The 26,137-nt window shown below is 42.3% G+C and overlaps 4 protein-coding genes across 5 annotated transcripts; all 4 read right to left on the bottom strand.

Annotated features, from left to right (window-relative positions):
- Nucleotides 1-103: 103 nt before the first annotated feature.
- Nucleotides 104-11,117, bottom strand: LOC117143642 (E3 ubiquitin-protein ligase hyd). The gene is made up of 19 exons (XM_033308420.1): nt 10,966-11,117; nt 9,982-10,179; nt 9,638-9,917; nt 9,361-9,578; nt 9,062-9,300; nt 8,809-8,999; nt 5,192-8,692; nt 4,936-5,080; nt 4,633-4,866; nt 4,100-4,572; nt 3,803-4,013; nt 3,008-3,748; nt 1,996-2,952; nt 1,853-1,929; nt 1,470-1,795; nt 1,198-1,404; nt 996-1,143; nt 699-929; nt 104-640 (listed from the first exon to the last, which is right to left on the bottom strand). Exons 1-19 carry the CDS (start codon nt 11,025-11,027, stop codon nt 428-430), a joined length of 8,652 nt encoding a protein of 2,883 aa, XP_033164311.1. The 5' UTR covers nt 11,028-11,117; the 3' UTR covers nt 104-427.
- A 395-nt stretch (nt 11,118-11,512) lies between these two features.
- LOC117143489 (forkhead box protein P1) lies at nt 11,513-16,516 on the bottom strand. Of its 2 annotated transcripts, none has more exons than XM_033308203.1 (7): nt 14,348-16,516; nt 14,112-14,289; nt 13,875-14,052; nt 13,776-13,820; nt 13,609-13,685; nt 13,446-13,547; nt 11,513-12,485 (listed from the first exon to the last, which is right to left on the bottom strand). In XM_033308203.1, the coding sequence occupies exons 1-7, from the start codon at nt 15,016-15,018 to the stop codon at nt 12,042-12,044; spliced, it is 1,695 nt and encodes a 564-aa protein (XP_033164094.1). In that variant the 5' UTR covers nt 15,019-16,516; the 3' UTR covers nt 11,513-12,041. The 2 variants fall into 2 exon arrangements, with proteins under 2 accessions (XP_033164094.1, XP_033164093.1); XM_033308202.1 differs by having other exon boundaries at nt 12,417-13,096.
- A 41-nt stretch (nt 16,517-16,557) lies between these two features.
- LOC117143491 (tubulin alpha-2 chain) lies at nt 16,558-18,559 on the bottom strand. Its single transcript, XM_033308204.1, has 3 exons — nt 18,450-18,559; nt 17,621-18,145; nt 16,558-17,486 (listed from the first exon to the last, which is right to left on the bottom strand). The coding sequence occupies exons 1-3, from the start codon at nt 18,450-18,452 to the stop codon at nt 16,665-16,667; spliced, it is 1,350 nt and encodes a 449-aa protein (XP_033164095.1). The 5' UTR covers nt 18,453-18,559; the 3' UTR covers nt 16,558-16,664.
- A 778-nt stretch (nt 18,560-19,337) lies between these two features.
- On the bottom strand, nt 19,338-25,580 carry LOC117144927 (hemicentin-1). Its single transcript, XM_033310379.1, has 16 exons — nt 24,503-25,580; nt 24,068-24,197; nt 23,767-23,975; nt 23,530-23,640; nt 23,249-23,455; nt 23,006-23,157; nt 22,794-22,938; nt 22,602-22,732; nt 22,383-22,542; nt 21,991-22,161; nt 21,804-21,926; nt 21,610-21,743; nt 21,372-21,546; nt 21,026-21,303; nt 20,772-20,969; nt 19,338-20,685 (listed from the first exon to the last, which is right to left on the bottom strand). The coding sequence occupies exons 1-16, from the start codon at nt 24,567-24,569 to the stop codon at nt 20,257-20,259; spliced, it is 2,820 nt and encodes a 939-aa protein (XP_033166270.1). The 5' UTR covers nt 24,570-25,580; the 3' UTR covers nt 19,338-20,256.
- Nucleotides 25,581-26,137: the final 557 nt, after the last annotated feature.

The following is a 26,137-nucleotide window of genomic DNA, read 5'->3' as shown; positions in this document are numbered from 1 at the left end:
TTTTATATCATACATAATTTCCATAAGGTGGACTTATTTTTATTGGTTTTTTCTTCAAATTTCTATTGAATCGATATCGATAAATATACATGTGCATAAGTCATACTTTAGAAAACATATTTTATTTAAAAGTTTAATAATTAAATCATAGGCTTCCTAATACCTAATTGGCCGTTTTATTGGTTACAATGGATGTTGGGGTTTCATATTTTAACTACACGTTGGGTCAAGCCAGAGCGCCATGACCCGAGCCAATCTTGTTTAATAATGTTACGTACAAATTGTTCAAATTCGAATAAATTTTAAACAATAGATAATCCGAAATGGGAATGGTATGGTTAAATATGACAAGTCGAAACTCAGAAAAACTAAAGTTAATTAAGAAATGAATTTGAATCTTATACAGATAGGAAAGACTTCCAATCGCTTATACAAATCCAAAATTTTTGGATTTAATGGCCATCAGCATTTTACTGCGTAAAATAGATTTGCTGGAGTAAAGAGGGATATACAGCCGAGAGATACAAGTATTCGCAGTCGGTAGATGAGAGTCATCCGCAGGTCTAATGGTGACAGATGGCAATGGTTGGAATCCCTCCTCCGAAGCTGGGAGCGCAGGAGAACCGGTCCAGAAGTAAACCTGCAAGAATTGCGTTTATTATGAATGTTTGAAGCTCATTGGTCCATCTTCTTCTTACCAAATCCTGGCGTTCCATAATGTTCATTTTCTCCACAATACTCCAAAACCATTTCTTAAATTTTAAAAGTTTATCAGGACCCTCGCTAGATTCGTCGTTAAAGGTAGTGTATGAAATTAGTGTTGAAACATTGATATCACCAACACCGTTTAGCAGCAGACGCAAGTCCTCAGCGGTTAAGTTAATCATGCTGTTATCGGGCAAAACGTCAAAAACTCCGTCCTTCAGTGCCTGTTAATGGTAGACAATAATTTGTTGTAATAGTGCTATACATTTTTACGCAATATTTGCCCATACCTCCAGTGCCTTTTCTTGGGATTTGATTAGTCTATATTCTGTATAGCGTCTGACGTACTCGAATATATTACTCGATGTGACCGCGACATCGCGACCTCCTGGGATAAGCTCTCTATTACCACAGCCCTCCTCCTTCATCAAATCGATACTGAAATGGCAGGTTATTTAGCGCCTAAGCTATCAAGTAAGATGGAATACTTACACAAAGCATAGCTCCATACGATTTATAGTTTCCTCGCCTTCCTTGGTTTGGGCATTTTGAATAATTTGTCTAAAAGATTCGTACAATGCTGGATCGAAAAATGCCAAGTCGTGGAACTTAATTTTACGCCCAAGAATGTATTTCAGTACATGTCTTTGTAGGAACAGTGGAAGCAATTCGTTTTGCAGTAGACAAAGTCCAATAAGTCTGAGAAAAGAGAGATAATAAGCGGTGTTAAATCAGTGAATCGATTAAGGGAGCACTTAGCTTACCTTCCAATATTTCTAAATGCATTAATACGCTCGAATGATGCAAAGCCTTGGCGTGGTGTGTAAAAGCCCCGCTTTCCCGGTGAGTAAAATAATGGTTCATTATCATCATCAACGGGATCCACCACCACGACAGATGGTGATTTTTTTGGTTGACTACTTTGTGCACTGGTTTCAGATTTTTGTTTAAACGTGATTATTTCTATCGCTTCATTCACTTTCTGACGTAGTGTCTCATCTGAGGAAATTACGGACAGGAGCTGCGGAGTGGGTATCTCCAGCAACATTCCTGTTATCTTCGGTGCATGCGTTTGGTTTATCGAATGGATCTGTTGACCAAGTCGGACTGTTAATATTATGAACTTCCATCGAAATAGTTCGCTTACCTTCGGGTAAAGACGTTCCCCAATTTGTTGTAGGTGAACGGACAAGTGATCATTCAGGCTTTCCGGCGTAGCATTATCTAAATTTACAGTTCCAATAAGTGGGTCAATATAATACATAGAACAAGATAGATTTTGTAGTTTACCTGTGCTATTTGGTGGAGTGTACGGTCTGGCATCCAAATTCAATGCCTTCCTCTCACGGGCCGAACGCCACAATATTTTGCTGTTGGATCCACGCCTCTGCAAAGTGGACTGATCGCGACTAGACCCCGATACTGATCTGCTGCGCAGGATGCTCGAGAACGGCACTACGTACTTGCTGTGATTGGTGCCCACCTGTACGGACTCCAAGTTGGGGATCTTAGCACTGGCCAGCAATGCTTCTGCGATCGATGTGTAAAAACTGCGTGCTACACCCGATCCCTCGCCCGGCTCGTCTTTGAATGTCACCTTTACTCTGTTGAATGTGATGGGCGGCTGGATGCGCCGACTTTGGTTGCCAAACTGGGTATTCAGTTCCTTGAACGTTTGAACGATTAAGCTTTCACGATTGCGCTCCAACTTGCAAAGCACCAAATCACGTTGTTGTCCGTTGCGCAATTTTTCCATGTGGCGACGGAAACGCATCTCCTTCACAGGGAAGCCTCGCAGTTCCGGCAGCACAGAGCCGTGTTCCATTCCGACGTCGTCCATAAAAACGCGACCGAATAAGTCCAGAGTTAGCTTCCAGCGGCTAAGTAAAAAGTTCCACGACGGCAATTCCGAAAAATTACTTTGGTAAAACTGAGAACCACGAGCAGGAAATGATAACAGGTGGTCTGATGTTGACTTTTGATATTGTGTATCACATTTGGCTTGTTCTGCGGTCGATAGATTTGAAGCCGAGTAGTTGTTTATGTCGGAATCAACTGTCTTTAAACAGGAACCACCTGCGAGAACTATGACGCTGCGGGCAGCAGTCGCTGGCGACACTGAGGTTTTATTTGGCGCTATGATAACCTCTGGCCGTGTGGCCATTAATGCTTCAGTTGATTTACTTGTACTTGGAAGACTGTCATCAGTTTCCATTAATACGACTTTATCGTACTTGCTTTGATTGCCTGTGGATTGAAAATTTAATGTTTGTAAATTCTTTACCGCATACACTCTACTCACCTTCAGCCTCTTTGTGGGATTTGAAATCATCCGAGCCCTGTTTCTTCTTTAATTGTACGTAAATATTAGAGTCTGTTGAGCCCTCAGCCTTATTAGTTACATTTCCATCACCCGTCTTACTAGAATCGGTCGGGACTGTTTCATAAACATGCTCGTTCCTTTTCAAGGAATTCGAGAATCCCAGTCTAGTTGGAGTATAATCAAAAATGCTGCCACCATCATTAGTGGCACCGCTGTTGTTGGCATTCGTGGTCACGAGAAGCGGTAGGTTTGCGAAGAGTTCCTGACGCTTAGAATTTGGTTGTAGCAAGTGCGGCTTATCGGCGAGCGGCATGGCCATATCCAGTGGCAATTCAAAGCCTTCTGGCGCTGAGCAGCCCAAGCTTAATGTCGATTCGGATCGAGCAAAGAATGCATGTCGGCGTGTGCCCTGGCTTCCTGAAGGCATGCTACTAGCAGACATCTGAACATCGGCGTTAAACTCTTCTAGAATAGCCAACTCGTCGTCCGTATCATAGCTCTCAGCCATAGGTGACAAATTGTTTATACGGCCTGAAATGGTATCTTGCTTATCATAGAAGCCAGAATCATTGCGCATATAGTAGACAAAGGCATCGAGCACATAGGCAATGTGGCGCAAGGCTGTTATATCCAACACTGGCAACGCGTCTCGGTGCTCAGAAGTGTGTGAGCGCATCAGGGATAAACAGTAGGTGAAGAAGTCGCGGCGTGAATTGGATCCTATAGATATGAACCTTATTAATAATCGTAAAGCAAGTACAATGACTTACTTACCCATAATATTTACACCACTAACTGATGAGGATGTGGCCGGAGCCGGAGTCTGGCTACTCGAAGCCTGGGCACTTAGGTTGAGCGGATGCAGCGGATGGTTGGGATCCGTGTAGTTGGTCAAGTAAGCTCCGAACTTTAGCTGTGCTTCGGTGCCGTCCATTACCGTGAACATCCAATCCCACGTAGCCTTTAAACGCTTTTCCACAAATGCCTGTAAGATTGAAATTAAAATTGCAATTACATTCGGTACGCAGAGCGAAATTAATACATATCCTAATTATTTTATTCGCTACTTACTTGGACTGCAATTGCTTCATCATTTTGAATTTTTAATGATGTTTCGATGTCATTTAGTACGTTATAGGATAGAATGCTTATTAGCTCGGATATCTGTCTTATTGTGATTCCGAAAGCCCGTGCCAAGTTGCTGGCCGTTGTCGCCATGGTGTGTGGTTCAATCGATGGGGTAGTGACTGTAGTGCTGGCCGGTACAGTGGAGCGGCGCAGAGCCATTGGGTCAATAAAAACCATATTAGACCCGGTGGGCACCCTCACGGATGAGCGCGCAGTGTCACGACTGCGTATGGCCCATTGCATGGTTTGAGGAGCCAGATCGCTGCGAGCATTCGAGTTGGTAGAGCGGCGTTCAAGTTGCTGCTCATTGAAATTGAACTCGTCGGACTGATCGTCGGACTCGCCGTCCTCCGACCCATCTTCTTCTTGGGCAGAGGAGTCTCCGGATTCATCCTCTAGGAAGAGAACACCAATGTCTGAAAGAAAACACATCCAATGAAGTAAATAGAAAATTAAGTCGAATTCAAGAAACTAACCATTTTCTGAGCCAACGGTAGCCCCTGCTTGCACGCTCCTCTGCACCTCTTGATTGCTTTGGTTGTCATCGGAGTCGGACTCAGTCTCGGCGTCATTGAAAGTAAAATCATTATCGCTCTCGTCATCCTGCATGCCGTCCTCATTTCGTTGATTTTCTATTAGCTCATCGTCTTGATTGTGGGAATTAGCTTCCCGGTTTATAACTTCTTCCGATTCGGAGGCGTCGCGTATAGCTGGATTTCAAAATACATTTCATCAGGGTTTGCACAATTTCATACAGCTATCTATAAAAAAGTACTCACTTTCCATAGCAACCACATCGTAGTTTTGTTGAATATTAAAATTGGCGCTCTGATCGTTTCCAGCATCGTGGCCAAGTATTTGCTCAGAAGGAGACTCCACGTTAGAGGGGGCCAAAGGATCAACGCTGAACAAATCGTCAGAGTTCTAAAAGAATATGATAATTAAATAATTGTTAATTGTCATTAAACTAGTTAAATGAGTATAGCCATAGCAAATCTAAAATCTTATAGAATCGCTGGTCATATTTACACGTACATCCAGATTCGACGATGACATCGTAAACGGAGCTGTTGGACGCACAACGCCCAGTCGGACTGGAGCGATCAGAGCCTCGGATACCTCACATAACTCCTCGATGGATATCTTGTGCAGCGTTTGGAATACTTTAACACAGCTCTGCACGTATTTGTTGCACGATGAGTGCGACTTTCGCTTCTCCGGATTCGGCTGCTTTTCCAGGTTGAAAATGACGAAAACGCGTGCCACGGAACGCACGAAGCGACGCACTACTTCCTCAGCTTCCTTGCTACGATTGGACACGCTTGCGTTCTGCAATTCGCGCACCAGGGTGAGTAGCAAAGTGTCCAAATGGTCGCCAGTGCACTTCACGATCAGACTGTGGGTAAACTTGTCGAGAAGTGTAGAGCCATGCTGCGTCTGGATAAACATATTGAAGCCTTCTGAATTGGAGTTCTCCGATGCACTGCCTGCTGGATTCGGTACATCGCCTTTCTCCGCACCGCTCATGATCATTGAGCGGACGGCGTTCCAGTCGATCAGCAGTCTCTCCAAAGCCTTTCTGGCGAACTTCGGTGGCTCCAGATCATGGTCCGGCATATCATTATCAATTTCGGCTGCGGAGGTCTTCCGATTTGATATCACTGAATTGTTTGCGGTCGCTCCGGTGGCAGCGGTGCTAACATTGCGAACCCTTACACTAAAGCGGTACTGTCGCTGCTCCACAATCTGACGTCCAACCGTTTGAATAAGGAAAAGAAGAATCGATTCACCCTTGGAGTTAAACTTGGTGACCAAATCTGTGCAGGATACTAGTTTGCACAGCAGTGCGAAGCGCTTCGTGAGATTTCCAGCGATCAGAGCCTTACACTTGCATTTCTCCCAACAATCACAGTAAGCAGTCGGCGCCGTACGCTTCAACTTGCAGTCGTGTCCTTTGTGGCAGACTCTCGCGCATTCTGTGCAGCAGCACAGGGATCCAGTAAGGCCGCATGTTTTGCACTCGAAAATGTTCTGGTTGATGTGATCGGCTCCTGTCCATGTGAACGAGCAGGTATCATTGTAGCAGATGACATGCAGAGGTGACTGATCCGCAGGTGAACCATTCGGGAAAATCATGGCCTCCTTTAGCTGCGGATCCTGCTCGGACAGCATGAGAATCGTGTTTAGTAGTATGATTCCTGCCTCGTAGGCGCGACACGAAACGGATAGCATAAACGGCGTCTGGCCCTGCGCATCCTTAGTGCTCAGCATATGGCAGAGGTACGGACGAAGGGCTGGACTTACGCACATCTGCTGAAGGATTGTCAAAGCATGCTCCCGCCGCTGAGCCAGGTCGAAGGTGTAGGTAGGAGACCCCAACTTGATGTTGGAGAGCATGGAACTCTGGGAGGAGGACGGAATTATCTTCGAGATATCATCTTCAATGCTTTCTGAGACATTCTGCGAAGAGCTGGCGCTCAGATTACTAGCCGCCGGTGCCTCAGCTGGCCAGGGGATGTAGGCGTGGTCCTCGTTGTTTGTGGCCATTGGCTGGCTGCCAGACTGTTCAGCCTGATCGCTATTTATTAGACGATTCATCATGTCGCGCAGATTGGTACGATTATCCCTGCTGGTCGATGACGCGGTGCCGGCAGCGGATGAACTCATAGTTGCAAAGCTGGAGTTTTCATTGCTCGAAGACGCACTTGCTCCAAATGCGTTGCTGCTAACGTAAGCGCTTGTCGAGACAGTTGGAATGGAACGCGCTACGGAGAGTCCCACTAGTGATTTCTTCTCGACACCACCGCTGGGAGAGTCTGGTGGGGAATCCTTGTTTGAGGATGGGGCGCACATAATTACACAAGCGTGGAATATGTTTCGGGCTCCATCGCAACGTTCTTCTACGACAAGAGCTGTATCCGCTTGATCCTCCCTCTCCAGGCGGGCGAGGGCGGCAAAGCTATTCTTGACATCGCACCGCAAGATGTGCGGCATAAGCTTTTGGGTATCAAAGAGCAAAGCAGTCATGCAAACCTTTGACTTCAAATTCACGCCGGAGAGCATGGCCGGCAGGGAGATTGTGGACATAGTGATGGACTTCACCGGGGGAAGGTCAAACCATTGCGGATCCTTGATCGAGCCAAGGCAATCCTTGGCCAAGGGATATAGGGCGCCGTTGCCATCGCGAAGCACAATGGTACTGCTGTTTCCGCTGCAGTCGTCGTTGCAAGCCATTAATATGTTGCCAGGCGAAGAGCCAATAAAAGACGCGCAGTCCGTGGGAAATAGGCAATTTTGCTCCTGCTTGCAGTTATACAGGTTGTAAAGGCTGTAGTGGATTTTGCCGAGCACCTTCTTGATCACATGAATGCCGCGCGAGTCAACGGCCAGGGTGAGTATCTGTGCGCCAGATGCATCACCACCAACGTTAATCTTTTTCGGCTGTTTTTGCAGCCAGTCTGGGCCACGGGTGGACATGGCAGTGCGGAATATCTGGACATCTTCGCGTCGCAGCAGCCGACATTGCTGCCAGTCATCCTCCTTGCCCTCTTCCTTGGATGTGGAGGGTGCGTTGGATGTGGAACTTGTTGCGGCGGCAGCAGCAGCAACGGCTGCTGCATTTATTGCCGGAAAACGAACGGCAACAAAGTCGCCGTCGACCTTAAGCACCTTGCCCACTGGACCCACCTTGTCTTCGACAAACACCACGTCCTTCACTTCCCACAGCTCCTCATCCTTCCGTCCCTCCTGCGGGGCATTGGAGTCCTCTTTCGTAGTAGCTCGCTTAGTACGCTTGTGGGATGTGACGCTGCCGGTGTCGCTGCATGTGCTGGATGCCGGCGAAGGCGGAGGTGGCATGTCGATGCGATCTGTTGACTCCTTGCTGTTTGAGAAGGATTGTCCATTCTTACTACTTCCAGTGCTGGGCATTGCCGTGGACTTTGGCAGATCTTTATCCGGAGTAATTCCATGGGCATTAAGATTATTTCCGACTGCTTGGGATTTGTCCACGCCAGAGTTCGTGTTAATATTTATGATTTTCATGCGGCACACATCGGTGAAGGTCCAGACTGAATTCAAAAGCTGCCCCACCTTTGGGACGCCATTCGAGCATGTGAATCCGATTGATCCAGATTGATACATGGGACATTTCTTCATTATCACTTGAGCACCCACATTAATATCGGTGGCAACCACCTTAAAGGGTTTCTTGGTCTTAGTCCGGAATTTGTCCCACAAGAAGCGGCGTTGATCAAACGGCAGGACTCCCCACCAATATATGTTGTTGCTATCGGTCTTAACAACCGTGTATAGGGAGCAGACGTAGATCTTTGTTATGGAGTCCGATATAAACTCGTTAAACGCGCAGCAACTGTGCTCCAGCTTGGCGCCGATGTAACCTAGTTGCTCGTCCATCCAAGTTGCTACTCGATTGGTTTCTGTAACAACGGAGCATCTGATGAAGTTGGCCGAAATAAGCTCCACTCTTTCAACTATGTTGAGGGAAACAGTTTTGGGATGATAAACGTTTTCAGTCTGCAAAATAGGATAAATTATGAGTTAAAGTATGAGTACAGATTTAAAAAAAAATTTGGATTAACTATTTAGGCATAAAAGGTTTTAATAATTGATATTTTATAATATTTCCTTACCTCCGACTTATAAGGCTCTGCATCTGACCAGCGCCACTGGTATAAATCTCCGCTCTCTGACAAGGCAATGAACTCCGAATACAAAGCTCCTATGGTCTTGAACCTTACGGAACTTTTCTCTGGCCATGGCTGCAATTCTTCAGATATCCAAATGGGGGACAACATAGGGGATGGCTCCTTTTTCTTGGAATCTAAATTGAAGTAGGTGTCAGTGTAGCAAGAGAATCATCGTTTTTGCTTTTTATCAACTTACCAGCATCCTTCTCCCAGGTATAGTCGTCTTTGCTTATCCAGCGTCGTGGTCCGTAGTACTGACGATCCCGCCAACGGCTAAATGCCTCGCGGTCAGCATTAACTGATATTTGAGCTGGAAGTCCACTGCTACCAGTTAAGGCAGGGCCTGAACTTGTTGAGCGGGTCGTCGATTGGTTACTGTCTGCGGCATTTGCGTTGGCATTACTGCGTTCACTACGAATGCGGTCAAACAGCAAGCTGACCAAATGTAAAACAATAAGTTTAATTCAGTTTTTGTGTTTATTTAATATTACTTACTTTCGAATGCTGGAGTAATTGCTGAATATCTCCTCCGAGAAAAGCCCATCTGAGGGATCTATGATGACGCTGTTGTTATCTCCACTAAAGCCATTATCCAGCAGGGAGATAAGGTCTTCGGGCACGTAATTATCGGCACCTTCTTCGGTATCTTCCGCTTCTTCATCATCGCGCGAAAGCAAATTGTTCACAGCTAAGTTAACATCTAGGTTGGTGCGCTATTAAGGGAAGTGCATGATATTACACGAATAAGACGTTCTGGTATCGGTGAACTTACCTGTAATTCTCTAATTATGAGATTTCTGCTCTTGCCCTGTAGAACCACCTCTGCTTGGGATATGAGCTCCTCCGGTACATATGTGGCCGGAACTGTGACTAAGGGTCGGCTCGATGTACTGCCTCCAATGATGACCCCTGTGCTGCGAGATCCGGATCCCTGTCCGGTGGAATTGGAGCGACCTGTTGCGCGCAGCAGGCGTGCTCTTGAGCGGGCCATCGGTCGGGATGAGGATGGGGCTTTCGAAGCACTGGCCGTTCCGCCGCCACCACTGGTGGAACTATAAATAAACAGCAATACATAAACATTCGAATCTATGTAACTGGTAAAAACATTAAGCTTACCATTTTGCGTCTGATTTGGTCAAGTCAAGTTTCTCAGAATTTATAGAAAAGGACACGCGGAATGCCTTGCCATCCTCCAGCAAAACTCCAATGTGCGCGGGACCAATGACCACTTCCCTCACTGGAATTTTCAACTGCTCGAATATGCGATGGCTGCCATAACCAAATCGGTTGACCTTATCCGACACTTCACGAATCCTAAAATGGGATAACATTTATTAAGAATACAAGCAAGTCGATGCATGTTCTAAATCTCCTAAACGTAGGGTGCATTTGATGGATGATTTCTGGCCTTGCCAGACTTTTTATGATTGACGGCTGGAAAATTTGCAGCTCCTAAGGAAAGTGTACATCACCAATGAAGAAAAAGATCCGGTGTTACGATAATTTGGTGTTTCAAGGTTTTGGGTTATGGAAAACGCTGAACGTTTTGATGCCATGTGCTGAAAGAGCGGCATTCGCGCGAAATATAATGTACAAATCGGGCATGTGAAAACATGTTTGTAACAATGTATATTTTAGCCGGAAGCATGGACTTCTGCAAGCTTCTTTCGAGAAGCTTATAATATAAACATTGCAATAGTTTGCTCAGCACAAATAGTTAAATATGAACAAATTAATCAGCATGTATGCACATGCACGCACACATGCTGCCGTTCACATGTCGCACACATTCGCACACACACACATATGCGAATGGTTAGAGAATTAATCGTGGATGAAAAGTGGGGAAACGCAAGTGCATTTCGCAAATTCTGCGGCTAATGTTTACAGAACCGCGTGGACGACACTAGATGAGGTAAGTTCGCCAGTGTCTGTGGCTCGCATTTTACGTTAATGATCATATACATATCTTCCTGCGTATACATATACCTGCGTACCTACATATTTTCACATAACAAATACATGCAGCCGTACGTACACAATTACACGGAATTCCGCGTTCACATGTGCGTAGTTGCGGTGCGCGAGGATTATATTTACCTTTCAATAAACTGATCGTCCGAGCCCGGAAGCGGTTGCAAAACAAATTGCATGGAAACCATTTTAATTTTTCAACTATTCATGTACACAGTGTCCTCGTTGAATTTTCATGTCACAAAACGTTGAGACTTTCAGAGTGACCGTACTGGCTAGAGCTGGGAGGATAACCGATGCCGCCCGACTGTATCGATGGTTGCCGGAAAATTCGATGGTATCGATACATGCTCCAAACAAATTCATTGGTAAACAAAAATTTAACTATCAAATTAAATTGACATTGACTACAATATGTTTACTCAGGCGGTACATATTTTAATAAAGTTCAGAAACAGAAGTTCACGATTGAGTCGATCTTATCGGTGGTTTTCCTTAAATAGTGGCAATCCAAAAGATCTCCAATAGAATATACTAAAATATACTAAATATGGTCTTAAAATAATGAAATGGTAGATAACTTGGATAAGAAATTGACAAACTTTTGAGAAGCCGATTTAACCGTTTTTTTGTCGCATACGCCGTTTGCCAGAAATAAAAGTTAGTTTGTTCATTTTGTTGTAAATACGAGGAATTTATTCAGGTCACTTATATTATCTAAAATTAAAAGGAAATAATTAGATAAGTCAGCATAAAAGCATATACGTTTACTAAGGAATTTCCAAATCTAAAGCTCTCCAGGGTCCAGATTTTCAACACAAGGTATACCTGAAAGTAATCTCTTAAAAAAAACCATATTGGACTTTTTAAAACAGTTTTGTTAAAACTTTTTCTCCCTTGCTGAAAAGTGAAAATATTCATATGTATCATATATGTAGTACTCGTATATTAAAGTCGTGTTACAAGTGGATTTATTAAAGCAAATTTAAACACATTAATTTTGCTTTAATAATTGAACGTAGTTTTTTCGTTTATTTTATAGCATTAGTGTAATTTATTTTAAAAGTATTTTTTCATTTCTATTAGGGAAATTATACATAGAACCATGTGTATGTACAGATATAATTTCCGAATCCGAACCTTCTTACCAAACGCAGATTACTCGACAATGCATCTAAATATATGTATAGTTAATGATATATTTATCGATTGTGCTCATTGGCACTACTCTCGTACATATTAGTAGAATATTCATCGATTGCCAAATGGCTGTTACTTTCGACCATACCCGAATCCATGTTGCTATAGTCCTTGGACGCCTTACTTAAACCATCACTACCGCAATAGGGAAGACAACCAATTCTGCCTAAATCATTTGGATTATTGGAATCTAAAGGATTATCAGCCCCCGGTGGCAAACTAGTGCAATGTTGCGTACAATTGTCGCAGGGATTCTTATCAGTGGGCACACCATTGCCGGATTGGCATGAATTTGGGGAGGAGGACGGTTCATATTTCCGGGGTCTCCCTCTCGACAAGTGCCGCCTTTTGACAAACTCATTATCGTCGACCATCCAAAACGAGCCAAAGTCATCTTCATAACGTACAAAGCACTTGTGTAAGGAAAGGTTCGTACGAATCGCATTCTTTATGATTGGTTGGACAAAACAAGAGCCCCATCAAGAGTCAGAAACAGGAAATTGCATTATCGTGAAAGGAAGAAAAAGTTCATTGAGATATTAAGGTTAGTTCATTTGTCTTCGGTCTTCTTATTTTCATTTTTCATTGCACGCGAAAACCTGGATAATCTTCACCAGCTAAATTCCTGGACAGGCAGACAGACAGACAGACCGATGAGCAGACGGACATCATATTGGGCTTCTACCACTAAGAGATTAGAGTCACTGTTTACAATATGCGCTGTAAAAAGATCGTATAATGTCATATTATATCATTTCGATATAGGATCATGCATGCAATGGCATATGTATATTTACTAACAGAGCAAAATGGAAGGAGTTTGGAGCAAAGTGAGTAGTATTAAACTCTATTTGAGGCCCACATACCCAATGTTCATGGCTACAAAATAGTTAGTGTCCGGCGAATTGGTAGCACCAGTTAGGTTGTTACCAATGCCAGCAGTGCGCTGCGGTCGTCTTTTGTAAAACTCAATCTCGTCGACAGTCCAAACTGCTCCTTTCACATTCTCAACCCGCATAAAGCACTTATGAAGGGACAGATTGTGCCGGACTGCGTTCTAATGGTATATATTATCAGTTAGCATAGACCAAACTTAATTTGATTATCTTAAGACATATAAATAGGAAATGGAATAAAACAGGGTCAGACCTGTGTAACTTACCTTGTTATATATCACTTATATTAAGATCTATTATACTCTAAAATATTGGCAAAGTGTTGGACAATGTGGAAAAGGTAGTATATATACAGCGGACAAGCTACGAACGCCAATCGGACAAACGAACTTTATACGGACGGATATCATAGATATCATATCATATATAGCATAAATATTTAAATTAAAGCTATGTTGCATAAATATATAGATAATATGGAGGAAAGAAGATTTATATGAGCCATTTTACCTTCCACGTAGCTGCGTTGCGCCGGAAATAGCAAAATGTGTTTTGGAACCAGTTGTAGATTTCGTTTAGGGTTAACTGCTTGTCAGGGGAGTCAATTATAGCCTATATATAAATAAAATAAAATAAATTTTTGTAATATTAGGATATTGAATGTTTGAATTACCTGTCTTATGAGGGAAGCATAAGTAAAAGGCGGTCGTACATCAGCGTTCTTATAAAACTCTCTGTTTCGATGGATTTCTGAAAATTTAAATTCTTATCATATTATATGTCTTCCAGAAGCACAAGACGAATAGACAACAAGTTGATCAGTCTACATAGTTTACTTACCCTGTTGCACATCAAGACCGGCTCTTTCAAGCATATAGGGTAATCCTATATTCAAAGCCATTATTATTTATAGTAATAGTACATTTCTCCAAATCTTACCCCCATTTATGGAAAATGTATTTTTGTCGTGGTTTCTCTTTTTGATCGAGCACAAGTTGGTGGAATTAACCATTGGAAGATTCAGAGGACTCGGTGAGTTTGTTTGGCGGATGGGTCGGCCTATGCTATTCACGGTAAGCGGACTCCGGCAAAACTTTCCCTCCCTTCCGGGCACGTCCTTTAATTTTTAAAGTTTTCATCATACTCACTTACTTACTCACGTATAAGGGAACTTACCTTCCTATCGATTTTGGTGGGTGACAAAAGTTGCTTGGACAAGTACAAGTGATGCATCATTGCCTGCAAGCGATCTCTTTCCTTTTGCAGGTGGGATTCCAGCTGGGAGACAACTTGCATTTGAACCCGAGCCTGTGCAGTTGATCGATCGTCCAAACCATGTTCCGTATTCAGATGCCTAGTTAGATAACATACCCTATATAATCAATTCATACCTCTTATTGTACTCCACCTACTTGACAAACGATGTGATGTCCTCCAAATCCATTTCGCAACCAGGCCAGCGGCATATGCCATGAGCAAATAACGGATGATAGTACTTGCGCATGGCGAACTCATCGTGCATATAGCTGAAATCATTGTTGCACACCTCATTATCCTTCGACCGCATGAACCTCTCCGCGTCGGAGAACATGAGCTTCTCCTGCTCGGATATGAACTCGGGCACATTGTAGAAACCGAGATCGGGAACGGGAGCCATCATATGCTGACCCTGCATGTGCATGTGGGGATTGGATTCGTGCTGCTGGGCCGCCGTAGAGGATTCCTCGATGCTCGAGGCCGGTGAGCTGCACTTAACAACATGTGAGGCAAAGGCGATCGAGCTATTGAGAAAGCCAGTCGGCGGAAAGCAATTGTTCTTAACAGCATCTGAGCATATGTCCGGTATGGAAATTTGGTGTCGCGCCTTCACTGATATCTCCTTCTGAATCGAACCCTTGAAGTCCGATTCCTTGGCATCATCGGAATACTCGTCGTCATGTATCCGATGCATGTTTTTAAAACTAAAATGTATAATCATTACCATTGATCCTTTACCCAAGAGATGGGCATATGCAAAAACACAGAAATAATCTCTTTTTCGTCTGTCATTAGGTGTCATTTCAATAAAACTATCTTTTCTCATATGCCGCCTTTCCTGTAAAACTCCGAATCACATATTTAAATTTAGCTTGTTTTTCGCGTACTATCATTGAGATGAGACTTTCCCTAAAAGTTATGAATATTTAACATATAAGGTTTATAAGGCTTAATCCCTACTAAAATTATAGGCCCAGTGTTAAATGAATTCAATGTAAATTAAATTAAACATTCTTTAAATGTTTGATTTAATTTTAAATGTTACAAATAAATTGCAACTTCATCCGGTTTTGCGGGTGCAGTTAATCTGTAAATATAAAGATTATTCATAGAATGCATTTATCATATTTATGCATATAACAAGTTTAAGATCTCAGAAGGGGTTTGCATAGGTGGCAAGGAAACCAGACACAACTTATTTTGCTAAAAAAGCACAAACAATCGGACGGACAAACAAACGGACAGACAAACAAACGGACGGACAAACAAACGGACGGACAAACAATCGGACGGACAAGCAAACGGACGTACGTATTAGATATACGATAAACTTAAATGAAGGAGTATATGAATTTTGCAGACAGGACCATCTTACGATTTCTTTACTAAAATTCCTGTAATGAAAAAATATATAGCCTTGTCATTGTAAGCACCTAAAATAAGAATATATGTAAATTGTGAAATACATATTAAGTATTAAATGCTTTATAGGAAAAGAAGAAAGATATAGAAGAGATATGACTTTAGGTATAGTTTTCATCACATTAGAAGATCCTGCAAAAATAGTTTTATATTCGATATACATGAGCTTTTTGTGTAAAGGCGAATAAATATTAATATGTATTTTGTATTTTGTATGGTCGTAGATTTGCATTGTCTGTATTCGTTGGGGGCATTGATTATTTTAAGGGGTATATGGGTAAATAGAATATTCATATTTCATATGTATACATATCATAAAATTTGTGTATAAAAACTGTCTAAACTGTTACTTTTTAGAATAAGTTTTTCTGCCTAGACTACTCAACAATATCTTAATTAACTTAACAGACTAGACTTAAATTTTTCAAATACATACATGCACATACAATTTTGCAGACAAAAGAGAATGCAATTTTGCATGTGCATTTACAATTAAATAACATTCACTGAGGTTTCCAAAGAACAATATTATATTTAATAACGAACGAATGATTTAATACAATTTTTCACATATATGTAAAATGAATTTAAACTTAAAAACTATCTTAAGAATATTTTTCGCTGCTACTCCTGAAAAGGTACGTCTTCGACTACTGAATTTGCGAGAAAAATGTGTACACATTTTTGCGCATGCCTTTCGAAATGCATCTTAAGGCTCCATTACACGTAACGATTTAAAAAATTAAAAACTTTTTAAAGTCAACAAAAATTTGCCAAATTCAAATTAATATTTAAAACAATAAGAAAGAGCGATAATTTCCAATAAATATATGCCGACTTACCACCAATTTCTGTATATGAGAAAGTCTTAATCATATTAAACAAAAAAGTTAAAATCCATTTAAAGACGAATATTTCCCATTTAAATAAGCTATTTTAAGCATTTGGGTTAAACTGTTTTATTGCGAAAGTTTATGCATTGGTATTTGGTAGATAGAAAGTGATGTTTATAAAGTTTGTGTGGTTGTATCATTGTTGATAACGTCCTCTCTAGTATTCCTCATCCTCCCCCAACTCGGTGGTGGAGTCAATGCCCACCTCCTCGTAGTCCTTCTCGAGGGCAGCGAGATCCTCGCGAGCCTCGGCAAACTCGCCCTCCTCCATGCCCTCACCCACGTACCAGTGGACGAAGGCCCTCTTGGCGTACATCAGATCGAACTTGTGATCCAGACGGGCCCAGGCCTCGGCAATGGCAGTGGTATTGGACAGCATGCAGACGGCGCGCTGCACCTTGGCCAGATCTCCGCCAGGAACAACGGTGGGTGGCTGGTAGTTGATGCCCACCTTGAAGCCCGTGGGACACCAGTCCACGAACTGGATGGAGCGCTTGGTCTTGATGGTGGCAATGGCTGCGTTCACATCCTTGGGCACCACATCACCGCGGTAGAGCATGCAGCAGGCCATGTACTTGCCGCGACGCGGATCACACTTGACCATCTGGTTGGCCGGCTCGAAGCAGGCATTGGTGATCTCGGCCACGGTCAGCTGCTCGTGGTAGGCCTTCTCCACGGAAATGACGGGAGCGTATGTCGCCAGCGGGAAATGGATGCGTGGGTAGGGCACCAAATTGGTCTGGAACTCGGTCAGATCCACATTCAGGGCTCCATCGAAGCGCAACGAGGCCGTAATGGAGGAAACGATCTGGCCAATTAGGCGATTGAGATTCATGTAGGTGGGTCGCTCGATATCCAAGTTGCGCCGGCAGATGTCGTAGATTGCCTCGTTGTCAACCATAAACGCACAGTCCGAGTGCTCCAGCGTTGTGTGGGTGGTTAAGATCGAGTTGTATGGCTCGACCACAGCTGTGGACACCTAGCAGGAAGTTACAAATCCATTATTAGATTATCTTTCGAAGACTAATTTCCCATGTCATATACTAATTATGTTAATTGGTCTTCTATAAATGCTCAAGCAAATGATATAATATCCATATGCAAATGACTTACTTGTGGTGCTGGGTAAATGGAGAACTCCAGCTTTGACTTCTTTCCATAGTCCACGGACAGACGCTCCATCAGCAGCGACGTAAATCCAGAGCCAGTGCCGCCGCCGAAGGAGTGGAAGACCAGGAATCCCTGCAGACCCGTGCACTGATCCGCCAACTTGCGAATCCTGTCCAGGACCACGTCAACGATCTCCTTACCGATGGTGTAGTGGCCACGGGCATAGTTGTTGGCCGCATCCTCCTTACCGGTGATCAGTTGCTCCGGATGGAACAGCTGGCGGTAGGTTCCTGTCCGCACCTCATCCACCACAGTGGGCTCCAAATCCACGAACACGGCACGGGGCACATGCTTACCAGCTCCAGTCTCGCTGAAGAAGGTGCTGAAGGAGTCATCACCACCGCCCACGGTTTTATCGGAGGGCATATGGCCATCGGGCTGGATGCCATGCTCCAGGCAGTAAAGTTCCCAGCAGGCATTGCCGATCTGGACGCCAGCTTGGCCAATGTGAACCGAAATACATTCCCTCTGGAAGAGAGTTTATAATAACTTAGGACTTCCGGTTGCAAATCTGTGATTTGGACCATCTGCTACAAGCAATTTTGATCGCTATATGTTCTTGGGTATTCATTTCAGATAATAGATTACAAGCAGCTCTATTTTTTTTTAAATTAATAATTAATCACTTGCAAAAATGAATATATGTTGCACCATATGGTCTAGTTCTCCATGAAACCGCATATAAGAAGGACTTTTAAGGATCCATAGTCCTTTGCACTCGTCAAAATTTCAAAAATCCAGCTAAATCCTTGCAAGTGCTTATTATCCTTACCATGATGATCAAAAGTTTTAGCTGAAGTTTAACAAGGCAGTTTTAATCACGAAAATCCTAGCACTGGTCTGTGATGCGACACACAGCTGGGAGTCAACTAACCGAATCTTGGCGATACGCGTTCTTTTATAAGCCCCCCAGACATGTGTACATATGCTATATGCTACATGCTACATGCTATATGTGGAAGTTATGTGAAGTGTGGACGCGTTCATCGACTTAAGTGACGATAGGCACCCAACCCACCCAGACACAAATGCCCAAGAAGAAGTCGCCTCTTGATCGAATTTTGTTTTCCTCCTCGTGTGTGTATGGATGGGATTGAATTTGATCCATTTACATTCGCAGCTGTAGTTTGTTGACAACATTTTAGATTATTTATTTACTGGGTACTAGTTTTATTTCTGATGAAAAATATAAGCATACGTTAAGCCAAATATACCCCATATTTATTTTTAAAATTGCACTAGGAAATCAGCACAAACAGAAGAAATTGACGAGGTGGGGCCAAACCTGGCATTTCTTTTGGTGGAAACTTAGCCAATTATTCGCTGACATATTAGGAATACGAACGCCACTTACGATTTCAATCGGACACACCCAGAAAAACCAAGAAAATTACAAAACAAGATACTTTTTAAATAATAGTTTTAAGCATTTAAACAAAATCTAAAAGCCAATGCCAATTATTTGTTGCTGATGTGTCAGATTGCAATGAGTAATTTAACATAAACAAAACTTATGTAGCTGTGATAAGAACAAATAAACAAAAAATTTCTTTACAAAATAAGATGAATAATCTTAAGCGTAGGGAATGTTTCGAATTAAACAGCCATTTACTTTTAATTTATTTTTTATTTATAACTTAGATATTATAATACTGCTCACAGTAATTTTACGCTAAGTTCCTAATATATATGGTATTTTTAAATATAAGTTTTATGTAAGTTCGACCAGTACAAAATTAAATATTTCAAAATAAATGCCGGCCAGCGTTGTAAGAAAAAAATGGGCATTATTTCCTCCAACATTACACTGGGTTAGTACATATATATTTGAGCAAGTTATTCCAAAATTATTTATCATCACGAATGTATCAAAAAAGCAGCATTGGCTTCAATAGAAGGAAGCAATCGTTTCGTCAAATTTCATTTGACTAAACCTAATCTCTGGTGCATTTGTTTTTTTTTTTTCTCTTTTAAGAAAAACATATAACAAATTGGTTGGGCTTTAGTTTAAAGTTACAAAAACATTGGGTACGCAAACAAAAGTATTAACTAACATTTTTCAAAGTCTTTTTACTTATTTCAACGAAAACATGAGTCACCACAAACATTTTAAATTATCCTTATACATATTCCGAAATAATTAATAGTGCGAAAGTAAAAAACGCATTTGTACATCATTGCCTCTGAAACAAATACAATTAATCGTAAATAATATACAATAACAATAACCCAGTCTATAAATTCTTCTGATCCGTTGCCAGTACATAGTCTAGGATTTTTAAAAACTGCATTTAAAGTATTTGCATTGGCCACAAGTAAACCTCTGTGTTCTGCTTGCACAATTTAAAACCTATTAGTTATTTCATTGGATATTGATGTCGTGTAACTTATAATTAACAACGTTTAAAACTAACACTTCATATTTGGCCGAAAATAATTGATCTCTCCAGAATATTGTTGTATTTTCGATAATAAAGTGGTATAAAAAGTTTATTCTATTGAGTTTCGAAATGCAGAATACAGAAAATTGTAAATCCTAATCACAGGGGCGTGTCGAATACCCTGTGGAATTTCTATAGTCATACGGTGCTGTCGCGCTTTATCATTAATGGAGTTTGGACGGTGACCTCGTCGTCGGATAGATTCTGCTCGGCGGAGTGGATGCCATCGCTGGCGATTCCGATGCAGACTCTGCCACACTGGGCCTGGTTCATGTGGTGCATGGCGATGGTTCGTCCATGGGGATGTGGCTGGGGCAATGTGTTCGTCGACGAGGCCATGGAGCTATTGGATGCCTGCGACGGCGATGGTGCGTGTCCATGGATCGGCTGCGCCGGATTGTGGCCACCGACATTGACCCTGCCCTGGGGAAAGGTCAGCTGGTGGAACGTGGAGGTCGGCCTCGCTCCGGTGATGTTGCAGTTGTAGTTGTTCCACACGTTCTGCGACGACTGACGCGGCAGAGTGCATTGCGAGATCGAGTTGGAGTACACGTGTGGCGTTACGTTCTGTGTGGGTTTCAAGCCAAGTTAAAGAGTCACCTTACATACATATAGGGATAGGAATCCCAAAAAAGATCTATCTATCTACTCACTATTGATATTTCGCCCACCGAACTCTGGGCCTGGGCGTGCATTCCACTCCTCAGGGTGCAGTATCCAATTCCATGGGAGGCGCGCAGGGAAATCTCGGCTGCTGTCAGATGCTGCTGCTCATTCACGAAAATTCCTCGATTGGGACTGCGATTGGTATCAATCGTTGATATCTGCTGCCTTTTCCTGATGCTCTCGGCCTGAATAATATGAAGTTACAATATTTGGAGGATACTAGTGTTTTATCTAAATTTACCTGCTCATCCGGTTCAATGGATTCGGGCACCACATCCGGATTCTTTTCATCGCAATCGTCCACATCCTTGCTGCCGGAACTCTTGTCGCTTGGTCCCGGCGACTCATCTCTGGATATATTTTCATTCGACAGTTCCTTTTGACGCCGTCTCGATGATGCGGTACAGGGTATGCGAAGTGCCAGAATGATGGCCAAAACTGCGACCAGCACAGCGAGGGTTAGGCCAATTGTTAAGGACATCACTGGCGAAAATAGCAGCTCAGCGCGAAGATTGTGGGCTAAAAGGTGCAGGAGCATATATGGTTATAGAATCTCAAGGATCAGGATCAAGATATGCTGGACTCACTCTGTTCCGAGGTCAGTTGCTTCTCGGGCATTCGCAGCATGGCCGCATTGACTATAGCTGGATCGGATCGACCCTTCGTATTGAACGCGTAAATATTTAGCCTATATATACTTCCCGGACTCAGTCCTGGCACCGTAAACTTGGGAATAGTGGATGTTATGTTAGCTTTAATTTCCTGAAAAACAATAATAATTACTCGTTTATTGCTATTATTTGTTATAAACTAGTAGTTTCCTACTTGTGTGTAGGAGTCCAGCAGTTCCAAATTAAAATTCTGTGGCAAGCCGCCGTTGAAACCATCACTACAAGTGACCGTCAAGGATGTCATGGATATATTGTTCACCGTGCAATTATGAACCTTTTCCGGTCGACCTATAAACAATCACAATCAATAATAAAATAGTTTACTTCTTAGTATTTGGCAGCACGCACCTGCGGCGATTATATGGAAGACACACGGCACTCGCTGTTTGCCAATTTTGTTCGACGCCAAACACAAAAGGGTTCCATAGTCCAGTTCCGTGATGGGTGTGTATGTTACAATGGAGGTGGTGCCTGAAAAAAGAGTTATAAATCAAGTTTGCATAAAGTTAATAATTCCGCGAATGGCAACAGTTACCCGAGCGTATAATATGATTTGTGGCTACGTCAATACTCTCGGCGGAATTATTAAATGTCCAGCTAAACTCAACCTCGCGCGGATTGGCGTCCACGGTGCACATGACCTTCGCATCCTCTTGCTTGGCTATGCCGTACACCTTCTTCTGATTCTGGGCACACGTGGGGGCGTCTATAAAAGGCGAGCATAAAGAACAGACCATAAAAATATTAATTACCTCTTAAAGCCAAAGAAAAGGTGGAAAAAATAGGGTGAACAAGAAGTGAAATGCTCCTCTGATTGGCATTTTAGGAAACGAGTGTGTCAGCAAAACATAAATGGTACTTTTAGTGCGAAATTTTAAAGTTAAATAAATTAAATTTCAGAAACGTAACTTCATAAACCAAACTTACAGAGTATGTTTAGTGCAAAGGGAGCACTGATTCCTTCTCCTTCGGCATTGAAACCCACACAGGAATAGTTTCCGGCAGTGGCTCTCGTTACACCTTGCAGTACCAACGAGTGGTTACTAATTATGACGCCCTGCGATATATTGTGTGATAACGGTTGTTCCTGTGGGAAGGGGAAGCATTTTAAAGCCAAAACCATTTGATTAGCGTGCTAAAACTCACGTTGTGACGCCATTCGATGCGAAAGACATTTGGATGGGCCATCACCAGGCAATCAAAGTAGACGTCTGTTCCTTCTCGTAAAGTGCTCGGATCCAGAGATGTGCCCAAACGAACGTATGCCTCCGGGACATCTGGAAGGCATAGGGCTTGTTTAGCTTCAGCTAAAAACCATTGTTATTTAATAGAACCTACATTGTATATCTAATTTCCAGCCATCTTCCAAGGGCTCGGAGGGAACGGCATGGTTGTAGGCTTTGCATGATAAATACTTTCCCGCATCTGATTTGCTTAGACTGATTGAGAGAGTGCTTGTGGTCTGGTTGCCATCGCTTGAAGTCTACGGGAACACAGTTGAAATGAGCGCCTGAACCATTCCAGCCAGTATATTATGCCAGGATACTTACCGTTTCGGTTGTCTTCTCCAGCCGTATGCCATTTTGCCACCAAGTAATTACGGCCGGCGGCCTGGAGCCAGCACTTTGGCACAATAGATCGTATCTGCGTCCAGCAGACAATGGTTGATGTGCCCCCAACAGTCGGATGTTTAAAGGGGCAACTGAAAGTAGAGAAAGTGTTTACATGTGTGCCGCGATTGCCCAAACCCAGTTCACATGGTGAATGGTGATTTATATGGCTTAAAAACTTACAATTCATATCGATTTGAACCACCGCCTCGACGATGGGTGCCCGGGGGTGGCTCAGTGCCCGGCAGGTGAGTCGGGAGTTAAGATCCTCCCGACCCAGAGATGGTAGCGTGATTTCGCATTCTATAATTTTGCCGCCTGCCAAATGAGACAATTCGCAGGGAATTTCTATGCCATCGCGATACCAACTGATGGTGGGCGTGGGATAGCCTGATTGAACAATATGAAAACGAATCGAGTTACTTGTGATCTGATTTGCTGGCGAAAGAAAGGGGAAGTCGTACCTCCAATTACTTGGCATTTCAGGGATACGATGTCGCCTTCGCTATATGGTCCCACAACTGTAGAACGCTCCACATTGGAGCTGTCTCGAATAATAACTTGCTTGGGTGGAGCTGGGCAAATTATAGGGAGGATACAATACTATTATTATATACTCCAACGGATTGTTTAAGGAACTCAAGTAACGAGCAAAACCATAATTATAGCTTCCTGTTGCGATTTCAAAGTCAATTACTCACATATGACATTGAGCCTGATGCGGCTGTTTATGGTCTGCGCTTTCAGGAAGTCTACGCGACATCTATAAGTTCCGGAGTCGGATGCCTGCGTATTCTGAATTGACAGTTTTCCCGGTTCCTTGTCAAAGATAAAATATGCTCTATCCCCAAATACGGAATCGTCCGACCATCTTTTCGGTGCTTTGGATACTCCAGCTCGAATGTCGATGCTAAAGATAGATGGATGATAGTGTTTCGTAACAAGCAAGTCAAGTAAACAAAAAACTAATGAAAAATTGCAAAATTAATTTTATTAGTTTACCTGTAAATTGGAGTACCCTTATCATCTCGGTACCACAGAACCAGCACAGGCTCATCGCCATCATAAGTCGTTACATTGCAAGGAAGATAGATATTTTCACCAACTATAGATTCAATTTGGTGAATTGGTACTGGAAAAATTAAGTTGTGATTTGTTTTTATTTTAAGCTAAGCATTTAAGATTTGGAAAGCTAATAATATACTAAGAGAAAATATGTAGGTACATATTTATATGTACATATATATATATATCACATGGCATTAGCCGGTTAGCTAAAAAAGATAGATATTAAATCAACCAAACCGCAATCAAAAAATTCTGCTAAATAAATCAAAAAAGTTTTACCCTTTTATTCTATAGGCATTTAATCGTGCACACTGTTGTATACTATTTTCTTAAGCTTTCTGAACATTAAAGATACAAATAATGACTTACCATCTTTACTTCCGATGCTGGATTCTATTAGTTGAAGTGCTAGCATAAACAGCAGCAGTAACTCCATGTTGTATAATTATTGGAATAGCACTGGGTTAGTTGTTGATTACATCGACTTAATGACTTTCATATCTAGTCCGCTATTGGCCACTATTGCAGATTGGTACGTTTAATTGGTTAGAAGTTACATTTTATCATCTGAATTTTCACGGAAGATGAGCACACCAACACTTGTGCACGAGCACTCAATTACACATCTACACGGGATATAACATTGTATGTATAACACATAGGTTTATATATTTTGCAGTAGTTGCGTATACGGTATACCTAAGTTAAAGGATATTTTCGGGGATATTTGATAGTCTCATATTTCATTTAGCACTGAAAACGGGCTATTAATGTTTTGAAGATTATCTAAATGGTCACGGATTTGATTTTATTTAACGAACAAGTATGTATGTATGCGTGTATGTCTTTTCGTATGCACTTGTATATGTTTGCCAAAATTCCAGGATACACTTTACTATTGCTTATTCTCGTATGCGCACATTCACAGGATATTGAGTGCGGTTTCACTCAAAATAAATGTATTAAGTCATGCTCGAACTACTGTGATTTCTTAATAAAAACCAAGGTGGAAAATAACGAGCACTGGCAGAAAGTTATATTACTTTTCTAGCCGCGATGCGAAACTAACACGTCGAAATTCCATCGCACTACACCTGCAAACCTGGGCTAAAAAGCTCCTCCGGCGGGCGCAGGCGCTTCGCAGGAAGCTTTTGATGTAAACATTGCAACTATGACCTTTGTACATGTGAATGTACGTGCATCCGCTTGTCTCGCTCAATATAATCGTCCTTCTTTTCTCTAAATATGATGTGTAATTGGTCGGCATCGAAACTTTGAACTCATACTGCACTCATTTCGATATTAACCCCTATTTTAGATGTCCTTGTCCATAGGCTTGCCTGTCCACATCGACATCACTAATGCCCGCTGTCCATTGTAGTCTATTTTAAAAACAAGCTGAAAAGTCACGGAGGCGTGCAGGTCCGACCTTTTAATGTACGCGAAAGTACATATACTGTGAAAGCTCTCCGGACGGACAGCTGCAATGGTTCTCTCGACTCCTCTCGCTCTGATGACCGTCTTATCCTTTTTACCGGACAAAGAAACTGAAACCTACGCAGTCCGCCCAAGGTATCTAGTTTCATTTCATCTGCGAGTACAGATACTTTCGGGCGGACGAGAGGTTCAAGTGGGGTTACGTCAAGGTGCATGAGACTAGAAAGCTGTCCTCAGTCACTTACTTTGGGTAATCATAAATAATTTGGTATAAACAAAAACTATTAGCATGCCATTGTTTTATAAATATAAATGCCTCTTATAGTTAAATTGAGATCACAAGAAATGCAGTTTATTTTTTTTAAATAAGGGATTCTAAATTAAACATTTATTATTTTTTCCCCATAGATAGTATTTGGAGATTATTTTGGATTTTGAAAATATAAGGAGAACGTTAAAAGTATATAACGGTCTTTTTCCTTGGTAAAATATAAAAACTATCGATGGCCCGTCACGCCGAATCGATAGTACCTGTACCATCGCTATTTTCCGCCAGCACTAGTAAAC

Source organism: Drosophila mauritiana, chromosome 3R (assembly GCF_004382145.1).
Source record: "Drosophila mauritiana strain mau12 chromosome 3R, ASM438214v1, whole genome shotgun sequence".
Taxonomy (NCBI): domain Eukaryota; kingdom Metazoa; phylum Arthropoda; class Insecta; order Diptera; family Drosophilidae; genus Drosophila; species Drosophila mauritiana.
Note: the sequence above shows the minus strand (reverse complement) of the source record. Positions and strands in the feature narration are given on the sequence as shown.

What these genes read in the sequence shown, in the direction of transcription:
- LOC117143642 (XM_033308420.1), bottom strand. Translation starts at nt 11,027, where the DNA reads ATGGTTTCCATGCAATTTGTTTTGCAACCGCTTCCGGGCTCGGACGAT. An exon ending in ACCAAATCAGACGCAAAATG is followed by an intron (nt 9,918 to 9,981) that starts GTAAGCTTAATG and finishes GTTTATTTATAG; the next exon opens with TTCCACCAGTGGTGGCGGCG. An exon ending in CCCAAGAAAAGGCACTGGAG is followed by an intron (nt 930 to 995) that starts GTATGGGCAAAT and finishes TACCATTAACAG; the next exon opens with GCACTGAAGGACGGAGTTTT.
- LOC117143489 (XM_033308203.1), bottom strand. Translation starts at nt 15,018, where the DNA reads ATGAGAAAAGATAGTTTTATTGAAATGACACCTAATGACAGACGAAAA. An exon ending in GACATCACATCGTTTGTCAA is followed by an intron (nt 14,290 to 14,347) that starts GTAGGTGGAGTA and finishes TTATCTAACTAG; the next exon opens with GCATCTGAATACGGAACATG. An exon ending in CCACCAAAATCGATAGGAAG is followed by an intron (nt 14,053 to 14,111) that starts GTAAGTTCCCTT and finishes TAAAAATTAAAG; the next exon opens with GACGTGCCCGGAAGGGAGGG.
- LOC117143491 (XM_033308204.1), bottom strand. An exon ending in CCATTTACCCAGCACCACAA is followed by an intron (nt 17,487 to 17,620) that starts GTAAGTCATTTG and finishes ACTTCCTGCTAG; the next exon opens with GTGTCCACAGCTGTGGTCGA.
- LOC117144927 (XM_033310379.1), bottom strand. Translation starts at nt 24,569, where the DNA reads ATGGAGTTACTGCTGCTGTTTATGCTAGCACTTCAACTAATAGAATCC. An exon ending in GCATCGAATGGCGTCACAAC is followed by an intron (nt 22,543 to 22,601) that starts GTGAGTTTTAGC and finishes CCCTTCCCACAG; the next exon opens with GAACAACCGTTATCACACAA. An exon ending in TGCTGGACTCCTACACACAA is followed by an intron (nt 21,547 to 21,609) that starts GTAGGAAACTAC and finishes ATTGTTTTTCAG; the next exon opens with GAAATTAAAGCTAACATAAC.